Source organism: Patiria miniata, unplaced genomic scaffold (genome assembly GCF_015706575.1).
Source record: "Patiria miniata isolate m_02_andy unplaced genomic scaffold, ASM1570657v1 HiC_scaffold_2, whole genome shotgun sequence".
In the NCBI taxonomy this organism is placed as follows: Eukaryota; Metazoa; Echinodermata; class Asteroidea; order Valvatida; family Asterinidae; genus Patiria; species Patiria miniata.
This window is the reverse complement of record NW_024037058.1, coordinates 3,565,396-3,578,774: the sequence shown is the minus strand read 5'-3', so window position 1 is coordinate 3,578,774 and position 13,379 is coordinate 3,565,396. Positions and strand designations below refer to the sequence as shown.

General features: G+C 42.1%; 1 protein-coding gene across 3 annotated transcripts in view; it reads right to left on the bottom strand.

Moving 5' to 3' along the window:
• LOC119727024 (probable E3 ubiquitin-protein ligase HECTD4) overlaps nucleotides 1-13,379 on the bottom strand; it is a 109,368-nt gene that overhangs the window by 40,003 nt on the left and 55,986 nt on the right. For all 3 annotated transcript variants that reach the window (XM_038198905.1, XM_038198907.1, XM_038198908.1), the window contains exons 32-42: nucleotides 12,834-13,156; nucleotides 12,203-12,389; nucleotides 11,671-11,749; nucleotides 10,545-10,741; nucleotides 8,721-8,856; nucleotides 7,212-7,400; nucleotides 6,311-6,475; nucleotides 5,089-5,264; nucleotides 3,544-3,659; nucleotides 1,702-1,805; nucleotides 653-814 (exon numbers count right to left, since the gene is read on the bottom strand). In XM_038198905.1, the coding sequence (XP_038054833.1) occupies nucleotides 653-814; nucleotides 1,702-1,805; nucleotides 3,544-3,659; nucleotides 5,089-5,264; nucleotides 6,311-6,475; nucleotides 7,212-7,400; nucleotides 8,721-8,856; nucleotides 10,545-10,741; nucleotides 11,671-11,749; nucleotides 12,203-12,389; nucleotides 12,834-13,156 (1,834 nt within the window). The remainder of the gene's footprint in view (nucleotides 1-652; nucleotides 815-1,701; nucleotides 1,806-3,543; nucleotides 3,660-5,088; nucleotides 5,265-6,310; nucleotides 6,476-7,211; nucleotides 7,401-8,720; nucleotides 8,857-10,544; nucleotides 10,742-11,670; nucleotides 11,750-12,202; nucleotides 12,390-12,833; nucleotides 13,157-13,379) is intronic.

Genomic DNA, 13,379 nt, shown 5'->3' with positions numbered 1-13,379 from the left:
CCCTGATATTTCCCTGAGAAAGTTCCAAAATTTCATGAGAAATATATTCCCACTTTAAACGAGATTGCTGGGAAGTCAAGAGGTTGTTGCAGCAAAGCCACTAAGATATTGATAATATTCACACTGCAAATAAAAGTGCACAAGCACTAAAAAAAGCCACCATAGCCAGTCAGTCAATGGACACATCTTGGACGCATGGCGCAAGACGCACACACGCCACACTGGCGAAAAACTTTTCCCTTCTGGGTCACTGCATGGGAGCAACACTTGCAATGCGTACACCCGTATGTATGTGCACACAGACCTTTGGTTGCTATGTGCTTTGTATGCGTATAGTATTTTTTTCAGACCGAGGCAGCCTTTGTATAGTCTTTTTGGCCTTGCACAGCAAGATAGTACAAATAGTAAATGCCATGTGACTCGCTCAACAGCTAATCAAGATGCAGAATTCATAAGTGAGGTGTTAAAATCATTAATAGCCCTTCTGTAGCAGCCATCTTAGAGGGTTTCTTTTTTATTCTACTTCGGTAACAGTGAAAGCACAACAGGTCGACTCATGCATTCAAGAACACTACCTCTAATATGGCCGCTACGCATGAGATATATTAGTCAGGGGAAAATGGCAAGAACAAGCTTCAAGGTTTTTGTTTACCTGACTAGGTACAGGCTGTGTGGCATAGCACATTACTCCTCGAGGTAGCCCAGTGCCTGCGTTAGCGTCTCCTAGGAAGGTGACTGCCGTCTGGTTGTGAGAGAAGAAACAGGCGCGGGGTGGCGGAAAACTGCGGCTGGGGTTCCAGCTGATGTCCTGAGACTTGGGAAATCAAAACATAAAGATGTGTCAATTTATTTTCAAGGATATAGGATACTGCATAGTATTGGCTAATAAAGCATTGTTACATGATAAAACAGCAACACAACTTTTTGTTTACTTTTTTTTCTCAATTTAAGGCAGATCCCCCCAAAAATTGTATCAAAATTTATTCTAAGTAGAGCATGTGGACAATTTCAGGAAACAAATTTAACTGCTCCAAGAATGATCATTGGATTGAGAGGGTGTTTTATGGAGATTGAAAAACCTCATGTTAAAATCTTGGTAATTAATTACAGATGCATTCCTCATGCTATTTTCAAGTTTCTAAAAGTAGATTTGTTCTGTCAATTGCTATTTTCCTAGCAATATTAAAATGATTTACTTTTGAATAACAAAATCCACTGATGTGTAGTTATTGAGTTATTTCTTCAATAATATGGCAAAATGAAAGCCATTTTTCAGGGGGTTAAAAAAAAAAATTTTTTTCTTCTTTGTAAAACAAACATACAAATTGAAATGTTTTTAGGAGAACAAACAAAAACATTGCTTGAAAGCATGGGGCATGCATCTTAAAAATTAAAGGGTTAAATTTTTACTTTTGCTGTGAAGTGCCTAATCATAAAAAACACAATGCCCAGGTCTGCTCTGAGCCCATCAACCATGCCATCTAATTAATGATTCAGAGAAATGATCCAAAACTCCTAGTCTCTAGTCTATAATATCATTGACCACTACAAGATGATGGATGAATAAGACTTGAAAAATACATTGTCAGATTTATTCGCTGAGCTCTTAAATTAGATGTCACGGACATTACACAACGCTGGAATTGCCCAATAGCCTTGTTTTGTATTTTGTGAATTTTGGTTCAAGTTTACAATACATACCATCCTGGATGTGATTTTTGCCGGCGGTGGTGGGGGTCTAGCACAGTCCCTGTACAGCATACGCAATCTCTGGCATTGGGCCTCCACAACTGACACTCGCTCACCTATGAACACAAACAAATTGAATCTTTTATTCATCAATCACAAGTCAAATCATACGTTATTCACGAGTGACAGGGGATGAACAATAACGTTGGGTACCCGGGTACCCGAGTACCCGACCGTTAATGTCAGGAACCGGTTCTAGATTATGGGATCGGGTACCCGTAACCAACTTTAAATATTACTTAGTTACTTCTCGGACAATGCAAAAGAAAGGTTTTGAAGTAATTTGTGGGAAATTTTCTAAATGAAAACCAGGCCACATGGAAAATCAAAACATATTTTACATTTATGACGCTCCCGAAAGCTGCAATTTACACTTGTATCTTGCTGAATTGATGTGCCGATGCGGTACTATTATCGTGCGGACCTTTGTAAACAATCTCAGCAGCAACTTCCAAGATTTGAAGTTGGCATGTTTGGCGTTGGTTTCTTTCACGGGTACCCATGTTTTTTTCAATCCGGTACCCGGTTCCTGTACTACCCGTAAATGCACACCCCTAGTGATGACTTCTGATTACATGCGATGGCGAAAGGTGGTGAAGATGGTGAAGAAATTGCAAGGAATATTTTCAACTCTATCGTTATGGATCAATTTAAATACAAATTAAAATGCTGCAAAAAATTAACATCGCATGTTGTTCCCAACTTTACGTTAACTTATGGGCTCCGTGCACAAGTACCCCCTCAATGGCAAGAAAGGGAGAGTTAGGGGAGACCACTGGGAGAGACATTCCAACGCATTGCCGACAACGCCTAATGCTCACGCGTAAACGCTTAGCTTTGTGCACATTCAGAATAAAATTAGTCCTGCGCTATACACGGGCAAACTAGTACGTACGTGTTCTACATAACCCCCGAGGACAGACACACAAAGGAAGAAGAACAGATCCTTTCAGTCCTCCGGAGTTTGGGTCTTTTGTTGAAAACGGTCCTCTGTAGTAAGTTTGTGTGCTTAGTCTATGGGAGAGTGTTATATTACAGGGACAAAAGGAAACACAAAGCATTGTCCTCGGAAGTATAGTAAAACAAGAGTGTATGCCCACAGGGCTCTCGAAGGTGGTACAAAAGCGCCCTCTCTTGTTCCATACACGGAGCCCATACCAAGCACAGATTGCAGAAAATCACGACAGTGAAAGATTGCTATGCTGAACAACCTTTAGTGGACCCAATGTGTGACATTTCACTGTCCTACCACTATGAATGGTAGAACATGAAGGTATTATCAAAACTAAAAAGGAAACTTTCACAGCTCACTATTTGCAAAATGATCCCCACATATACAAAAGTGAAACTTACATGGGGAATAATCTCAAGCTGATTTCAAGGAAAATAATAATAATAGCAATAATTTACACATTTATACTTCGCAAATGCCATATGAATATGATCAAATGCGCATCACAATTATTATCCCTGTTCATCAGGAATGAGACCCTGCAGCAGCTCGAGATCAGTGCAATTTGGTATCTACCTTGACAGGTACCCCTTTATACTCCTGGGTGGAGTGAGGCAATCGTAGTAAAGTGTCTTGCCCAAGAGCACAAGCACCTTGTTCCCCATCAGGGTTCGAACTTATGTACCTAGGCACACGAGTCGAATTCCCTAATCATTGGACCACAGCGCCCCACGAGAAAAAAAGAGGAAATTTGCGAAGGAAAACATTACTTGAAGAGTTTCTGTATGGAATACATTCTGAAACATAGAGCCGTGCCATTTCATGGCATGTTTTCACCATACCTGAGCTACACTGTTGTGCCAGGGATTTCAGGACTTCAACAGGCAATGACGACTGTTTGACAAACTCGGTGGCAAAGGATGGCTCCTTCATGTGCAGGGCCAGCACAGCACAAGCTCTGTACAAACATAAGAAATTCGGGCAAAGTGGTTTCAGGTGTTGATGGCACAAGTATAATTATGGCTGTGGGAGGTAGTCCTAGTGCTGCAAACCCAAGTCAACCTTCAGGTTCAGTTCTGATTTGGTTCGTAAATTTGTTATCCGAACTTAGTTCGGTTCTGGTTTGGCAGCAGATCGGAAGGGGCATTTAACAACAAATACGATTTAAACACCCGCTGGAGAGTTCGTTGGTGATGCGTTGAACAAGGAAAATAGGGGGGGGGGGGGGAACAAGGTTTATTAGAAGTTCAAACCTTCCAGCCCTAGAGCTGAATTACATTTAAAATACATAGAAATTCACAACAATTAAAATTTATACAGCAGTTCATTAAACAAAAACCAAAAAAACAAACAAAAAAGATAATGAAGACAGAAAAGACATTAAAAACAAAATTTAGAAAACAAATTTATTTTGAAACACCACCTTGAAAGTGATGCGGTACGGTTCCTGTACTTTTTAGCAAAAACAGTAATTTTTTGGGAAATAAAATATGACTTGCAAGTTACGAGTCATTAGCGTCAAGTCTGAGTCATGAAGGTCTAGTTCAAGTCCGTGTCGGAGTCTTTTACTGACATGAGTCGTGTCAAGTCGGAGTCACCGAAGCTGCAATTAGAAACGTGCTCTAGTCTGCCACTCTGCCACTCAGCATCCTTATGTACATCTCAACATGCAACCCTTCCTCACCTTGACCTGATTTCAGCCAGCACCCTGCACACTGCCATGGCTAGACTACTCCCATAACTCACAGTTAGTTTGATCACCACTCCACCACTCACCACTTCACCACTCACCATCTTCACATCTCACCATCCTACCCTTCCTCACCTTGACCTGATTTCAGCCAGCACCCTGCACACTGCCATGGCTAGACTACTCCCATAACTCACAGTTAGTTTAATCACCACTCCAACACTCACCACTCAACACCTTCGCATCTCACCATCCTACCCTTCCTCACCTTGACCTGATTTCAGCCAGCACCCTGCACGCTGCCATGGCTAGACTACTCCCAAAACTCACAGTTAGTTTTATCACCACTCCACCACTCACCACTTCACGACTCACCACTCACCACCTTCACATCTCATCATCCTACCCTTCCTCACCTTGACCTGATTTCAGCCAGCACCCTGCATGCAGCCATGGCTAGACTACTCCCAAAACTCACAGTTAGTTTTATCACCACTCCACCACTCACCACTTCACGACTCACCACTCACCACCTTCACATCTCACCGTCCTACCCTTCCTCACCTTGACCTGATTTCAGCCAGCACCCTGCACGCTGCCATGGCTAGACTACTCCCATAACTCACAGTTAGTTTTATCACCCCTCCACCACTCACCACTCTCCACCTTCACATCTCACCATCCTACCCTTCCTCACCTTGACCTGATTTCAGCCAGCACCCTGCATGCTGCCATGGCTAGACTACTTCCATCCCCCACGGCTGGTAGTGCCACAGTGAGAGGGGACATGCCTCTCTCATTCCTAGGCAGTAGGAGGCTATGCAGTGCTGACACGACACGCTCTGTCATGGATAGTTGCTGCAATGGTAGAGTCTGAATGGGACAAAAAATTCATATTGTTTTCCTTGTGTTCCTGTTTTTAAATACGATATTGAAAAAATGTGGCTTTTGATGACAGACACAACAAAATTCCTCAACTTCCAAGAACTAAATAAGGTTCGGCACGATTATTACGAGCAACGTTTGGACAAAAACACGGTTACCATGAGCATATTTCATCAGTCCCGACCAAAATGTAAATATTTCTACGGGAGAAATTTGGTCCAATCCATGGTAATTATTATATTGGTGTAATTTTGTTTTTAACAATAACTACTAGATCACAGCGACAACTACATAGGTCGCCTGATGTGCGCCGAAGGGTCTTTATGGTCTTCGATGAGCACCAAAGTTTTTGAACATGCTCAAAACAATCGCATCACCGTAATGACGCAACACCATAATGACATCGCAACACCGTAGTGACGCAACTCGGGCGCTGAGCGAGAGTGAATTGTGCGACATTGACGTGGCATTGAGGCAGCCTAGGCGCAAGGCAGTCGATGTAGTCTCCATGAGAAAGTAACTCGACTGCGATGAACTTGTCGAAAAAATTTGAAACTGGACTGCGGATTTATCGTTTTGTCGTGGTATGTATACAGAGCAAGTGACGTCACGTGAGCGTATTTTGGTTGAATAGAGAGCGCGACGCGAGCTACTTGGACGTATCAACAGCGAGCAGAGCATAGTGTGAACGCAGTGACAGCGCAGCGGCAGCGACTAGATCGATTTATTGGGCTTGACAAGGATGCATAGAGAGCAAGTTGAGCGCATCGTAAACGCTGGATGAGTGCAGTACGAGCGTAGCTTGAGCTACTTTCTGGCCACTTAATACAGAAAATGGTCATTTTCTTGCGTCCTTGCTGCGATTGTTAAATTTATGAAATATTTTTGGTCGCCGTAAAGTCTCCTATGAGAGCACATATAATGTGACAGGCCCTTTAGTGTGACATTCAAAACTTTAATGTGGCCCTCGGAGCTAAAGTTGTAAACAAAGTCAAGGTTTAGCAAATGGCCAATGAATAGTATCCTCTAATTACCTCGCTCCTGGGCGGCTGTAGTCTGGACAGGGGAACCTCCAGTGTGCTGTTAGCTCTCGGTATGGACATGTCCTTGGTGATGTTGAACTCTACGGTCGCTACTCCCTGGGGTTCTGATATGCTGATGACATGACCCAAGAGAGGTCGCGACCCTTCACCTGTGACCTGAGAGAGCAAAGTTGACAAAACTTAGTATCATGCTATGGAAGGGAATAGATAATTACAGAACAAACCAAGATGGGATAGATTAAAAACTAAGTAAGTGCTAACTTGCTATACACAATGCATTCTGCTTGGTTCCTCCATGTTTGTGCACAAACTGGTAAAATTGGAAAGTTTGTAGTTTTTGTGTGCGGCTATTTGCATATCTCTGTTTGTATTTCGAAGCTTAATAAGCCATATCGGTAATGGGAAAATGAGTGTTTCACATAGCTCTGTGCAAATAAAGCACACATGGACTAATTATGGAAAACTGTGCAATTTTGTATGATGCCAACGATGGTTCGACTGAACCATTGTTGAAAAGACAAAAAAAAGGTCTTTAAATACCGACTCCAACTGACCAAATTTAGTTTGTCCACACATTGTTTGCAATTAGGTACATATCTGTGAACAGGCGCAAGCCAGCTTGTTTTGTTCCCTGACCTGACAATTCCCTGACATCTATAAATTGTTCCGTTTTGTCTTAAGTGTTGGGTCAAAGAACCAGATTACAAGAACAGCGTTTATTCTTTTTTTTCCGGCATTCACAAACATAAAACATTTAACAGGTCTGTGGAACAATATTTGCTATAAAATACTAATCCCTAAATACGTCCATTTCTAAAAATCACAGCAAAAGCAAATGTTGTAATATTACCTTTAAACAAGCACTAGAATATGAGAAATGATGACAACGAACCTGGACCTTGGAGCCAACTTTGACGCTTTCCTTGAACCCTCCCAGAGCGCAGAATGCTGCCACCACTTGGCGACAGACGGACATGAGTCTGGTTACGGACTCCCCCTGGGGCTGGCTGTTCAGCAGACCTATGTGACTAGTCTGGTGGGAGGTCAACTGGGTGACCATTGTCAAGGCATGAGAAAGCACCTACAAAAAAGATTCAGAGCGTTTAAAAATGACGGTGGAAAGAAAATCACTTACAACAATTCCTTAATAGTAGAGTACATCATTTGCAGCTATCCAAAAGTAACTGACAAAATCACTGTTGAAAAGCTTACTTCGTTTAAAGATAGTAATGGCACTAAACTCCCTGTGAAATTATTCTTTCTGGCATAGTATCATTTGAAGAAAACAATAAAAGAAGGTCATTTCCAACGATGCGTTGAAAGACGTATTTTTGGAAATTTCCGTTAGTAATTCCTTTTCAATTCAGCGACTGGTGCGTGCAAGCGTTGACAGAACTCACACGTGCGCGCAGTTGCTACAATTCGTCGGTTCAGTGCGTGACATCGCGTAGCTGCAATCGGCTGTATTGAGAACGTGTCCCAGACGCTGATTTCGGGCTTAATTCAAAACTTGACTCGGCAACTTTTGAATTGAAATTGAGATCCTAGAATGTTGTTTTGCTCGAAATATAGCATTCACTGAGCTAAAATTTCATCAGGTTTAATAGTTGTTCAGCACCCTTCATTAGATTTGGAGCACTTTTGTTGATTCAAAAGAAAAAAATGCACAAATGACAAATGATGTACTCTACCTTTAACCCTCCTATGCAAACATAAATTCTGTGCAAGGTTGTCCTTTCAGTCAAAACCAATCAAGTGACTGTTTTTAACAGTTAAGAGCTCCCAGCCTACATAAAGCAGGATTGACTGGCTGTGACTGTTTATGTAACTTGATACATTTGACTGTATGTGATTGATAAGCCAGCTGTGCCTACCACTCGCCTGCTTTTGTCTTTTGACTTAATTTGACTAGTCACAGTGCTTGCCTGAAATATGATCTTACTGTTGGTGACTAGCCTGTGTAAAATGCACGGCAGGGGGAGAGGATTGGTTTTTTTGACTGTCTTTGACTGTTCAGACACCAGGAGGGTTAACATACCAATCACACATACAGTGGTAAAAGCAGAATCTAATTCTACATTCGAATTGAATTGTAAGAAAAGATTGACTATGTTTTTTCCCCACAACGTTCGTAACGGATTTATATTCTACTTTTTAGACATTAAATTTAAGATGTGAATACATGTACTTTCTATAGGTGAGTACATACTCCGCGCAAATGCTAATGCAAAGACGCATTTGTGACATCACATCACATCAAGCATACGCACTGCAATTCCCAAAAGTTGAGCACATTTGAACTCTTGCAAATTTCGCTCGGAATATTTTAAGATGTAAACAAACTGTGGATCATTTTAATCTGACAAGTGGGTACATTCCCAGTGGTTTCTCCATGACTTACCCTTTCGACAGCCGATGCCCAGATGAGGGCGGTATGCGTCTCTGGAGCCGTCAGCAGGCTATGCAGCAGGGCAATGACCTCTGATGCCATGCTGTTAGCAACATGGCCGCTGATGAACGGTCTCACTGGATCAGTCCTGGAAAAAGGCAGATGATTAACGTTAAATGAAATGACATACAGGGTGAGTAAAAAAAACCGAAACCCAAATGTTGGGACCATTGCTTTAAGCAAGTTCTGCATGTAGCATTTTCAAAATCTAGGATATGAAAGCCCAATTCATACGCTTTCTTTTAGTACAAGAATCATTCGAATCACTCATGCACTTTCCAAGTTACGGAATTTTAAACACAACCACCGTTTTAAGGTTCTGTCCACGGATCACAAAAAAGGTGTGCGTTCTTTCACCAAAACGAAAACAATTCACACACATCCCTGTGTGATTTGTTTTCGTTTCCTGAAAGAACACTGAAGTTTGTTGTGATCCGTGGACAGAACCTTAAAACGGTGGTTGTGTTTAAAATTCCGTTAACTTGGAAAGTGCATGAGTGATTCGAATGATTCTTGTACTAAAAGAAAGCATATGAATTGGGCTTTCATATCCTAGATTTTGAAAGTACTACATGCAGAACTTCCTTAAAACAATTGTCCCGACATTTGGGTTTCGTTTTTTTTTACTCACCCTGTAATGTAAAAGTAAAAGACTGATCTATCACTCAAGCTTTACCCATAGTAAACTCTAGGCAATGTACACTGACAATCAAAACAACTTTACACAAGTTATCTTTTCAAGAAGTCTTTCAACGGAGCCTGCAAGTCTCGCGATACAGACTCAAAGCTATTAGGTTGAAGGAGATCAACTCGTTCAAAAAGTCGCACTTTCCCAAGTATTTAAAAAAATATTGATTCAAGTTTATATTGAACTCGAAGACCACAAATTTGAAAGAAAAATCCTGGAATTCCTTTGTAAATAGGAAAATGCTCATGCCTGTGTGTTTCTATAATCAAGGTGTGCCTGTAACGTTATTTCGGATACCTTTCTTTACCCAATCAGGCTGCAAGATTTTAGAAAAGGTTTAAATGGGAAAAAAAAGTTTAAACATTGATGAAATTAAATATAAAGTCACAGCAGTACAGGGTGTCCCAATAAACATTGTGAATGAAGAAATCGCTGATTTTCTCAAAAGTTGGTCAGGCTAGCTAATCAAATTTTATAGCAGTTTTAAACCTATGGTCTTGTTTATAATTGGTGAAAAAAAATGAAGAAAATCCAACTATGCAAACCAGAGATATCATTGATTTGGTAAGGCTATGTATTTTTCGACTTGCACAATGTAATTTCTTCACTTAGTATTTGCTTGTACATGTATATATACCAATTTTTGGGTTATTGGTATGTGTTACGCAGTGCTTGAAATATTGCATAAGCTTTATGTAAAAAGATTTCATTCGTAGATAAATAATAGAAGAAACAACATATCTCGAGGGTGTTTATTTGATTGTTCATCAAAGAAGATTATTCAAAAGCACGTGGTAACTGCTCTAATTGCATATTACTTGAGCGTCAATGTTGTTTAGACCCTTTTGACACTCTTTTTTTAACATGCTTAACTACAGGATTCTAATTGTGCAGGAGGAAAATAATATAGCCTTACAAAATAAACGATACCTCTGGCTTGCATTGATGGATTTTCTTGATATTTTCACTAATTATAAACAAGACCATAGGCTTTGAAATAATTTAAAATTTGATTAGCTAGTCTGACCAACTTTTGAGAAAATCTGCGATTTCTTCATGCACAATGTTTATTGGGACACCTATCTCACCTTGCCAGCTCAGCGTTCTTCTCTCTACACACCACCTCCGTCACAACCTTCTTCTTCTCCTTGCCGTTCTCATTGCTGGAGTCATTGTTGTTCTCTACGGGGGGTCCCGTGCTGACAACAAGCCCGCTCTGTGCCCACTTAGATGCCTTACGGATGGCGGTGTTGGCGTCTTCCGTGAAGACCTCAGCTTTGCCGTACTGTAGAGACCAAAACCAAAAATGAAACACTTTCAAGACCTTCTGTTACAAGCCAGAAGCTAGTCTTGGTCAAGGCGTCTGTCGATATTGTCTGTGATGGTATCTGGCCGCTAACATAAACATTTCCCACATACTATGCACTGTGCGAAGCAAGAACAGCGACCTCATGCGGCTACAATCTGCAAATCAGTTGGTGAAGGATGAATGCCTTGGGACAACGGATTGCGTTGGAGGTGACCAACCGACGCCATCTTGCCTGACTGCAATTTTGCCACGACGCGTGGCCATACCACTGCGTGTACATAGTTCAAATCCCCTGGTGTACGTGCGTCACACACAAGGAACAGTGCGCGTCAACCAGCGAAATGTCCTGCCCATGGGACGTCGTTGCTAGGTAAAAAGGTGCCCTCTTTCGTCAGCGCACGGAGCCCATGGACCCAAGGTGTTCGTCTTTCACCAACTGAATTGCATATTATAGTGCTGTTACCGCTTCCTACAGTATGTAAGCAGCCCGATACCATCACAGTACAGATCATCGATCAACACCTTGGCTAAGGCTAACTAGACACTTGCTATTACAGGGCATATTCCTGCAAGAGTTTTTTTTGCACGAACCTTTTGTTGCCTTTCTACCAAAGGTACAAAAAAAAACTAGAAATGGTTGGGAAACAATGAAGAGTATATGAAGAGTATATGAGTATAACTAAACTTTTAGTAATTTGTGTTTCAATAATTTATTGGGACTAAATTGCTGCCCGCTGTGCAGACCAGATGCACGAAAAGACTTCCAGTGAATGTCCATTCTGGAATTAGCTTTACTAGGCTTGCCTTGCCTTGACCACAAATCAGAGTGTTTATGAGCGAATTGAAAAGGGAGAAATTCACCAGACAATGGGTGGTAATGATCATGCAGGATAGGATTCACATACCTTGGTCATCTCTCTGTCCATGCGGACAACTCTCTCCATGTTGGCCCCACTGCCGAGCCTGAAGGGCCTGCCATCAGAGCTGCTGGAAGCAAAGTCAAAATGATAGACCATCCTTGAATTAGCAGAGCCCATTAGATTTAAATTCATTAGATGGTGTTCAAGTATCAGTGACTCGAAATGACTCAAGCACAAATTTGACTCAACTTGACTCGACTCTTCTCGACTCGACTCTACTCAACCACACACTGTGACTCAAGTCGACTCGACCTTCTTGACCTGATGACTCAACTCGACCACACAATGTGACTAGACTCGACTTTCTTGACCTAATGACTCGACTCGACTTGAGTCACTTCCTTAAAATGACTCGACTCGACTTGACTCGAGTCACAAAATTCAGTGACTCATTACAACTCTGTGATGAAATAAACTACAACACTGGCTATGGTGAATAGCCATTGCCATAGACAAAAGAGCTTGTTTTGGACACTTCAAATTCTCATTAATTTCCACAACGGCAACAGTGTCTAACCTGAGCAGTTGCTGTATGACTTCATGTGAGGATTGGTCGTCCCTCTTGAGAATGAACACTGAGATGCGGCCATCTTGGGCTTCAGACTCCTCGCCCTTGTCTCGGTCGCCACTCGAGGGCGCTGTTGCTTGCGTGCCGTCCCCATTGGTTGAACTGGGAACATCTGAGGATGCGGTGGTTTGGCAGCCTAGTGATAGAAATCGAAAACATGTTTGTAAACGGAACTCCATAACATCTACAAGAGCTATAGTAATAAAGTGCATTAAAACAGAATGTATGATGCTCAATGCTTGTTACTTCCCCAGCTCATCAGGCCAATAAAGAAACCTGGAGACCATTTTTGCACGCTGAAAGTATACTGCTCATTTGGTCCAGTTTGGGGAATCAAGGAGTTAATTCTTGGAAAAACAACCAACCAATTGTTGGGAAAACAAATGGACTTGCGATGGACTTGTGATGGACTTGCGATGGATTTGCGATGGAATCGTGATGGACTTGTGATGGACTATTGATGGACTTGTGATGACGTGTGAACCATTACGAGTACCTTGACTACAAAACTGGCCTTTGGTTAATTATTTGGGTCTATTTTAAACTTGTTTGCCTTAAGAAAAGAGATCTATCAACTCACCTGGCACAACATAATCTCCCAGCTTAGCCAGCAGCAGGCTGGCGATCTTGGCCGGTGGGTCCCCAAGCTGCCCTTCCCCCTCAACCTCCCTCTCCCCCTCGCCCCCACCGTCGGCTCCCCGGAGTAGCGTCGTCACCTCCTCCTGGCCCCAGCATGGCAGCTGCACACTGGCACAGTCCTCGGCGGACATGAGGGGTAAGGCTACGCGGCACAGCTGCAGGATGATCAGGACCAGCTTAGGGGAAGGACGCTGGTCTAGGAGTAGGGAGAGAAGCTTGGAGACGCAGGCTGGCTGGCTGAGGATGGCCTTGCCCATGCGACTCCTGAGAAATCAAGAGAATTTCAAGTATATAACTCTCTTGGCATTTTAACTCTAGACCTTCTTAAATACTCCAACGTGCTCAGTTGCACAGGAAATAATGTTAAGTCCTTTGTACATCAAGTTTCACGTTTCCTAGCCCCACATAGGGTAATCGTAGCTGGGCTCCGCCTTACTAGATACTGCAAATCTTCCAAAACCTTCCATAGAAGGTTACATTATTTAGG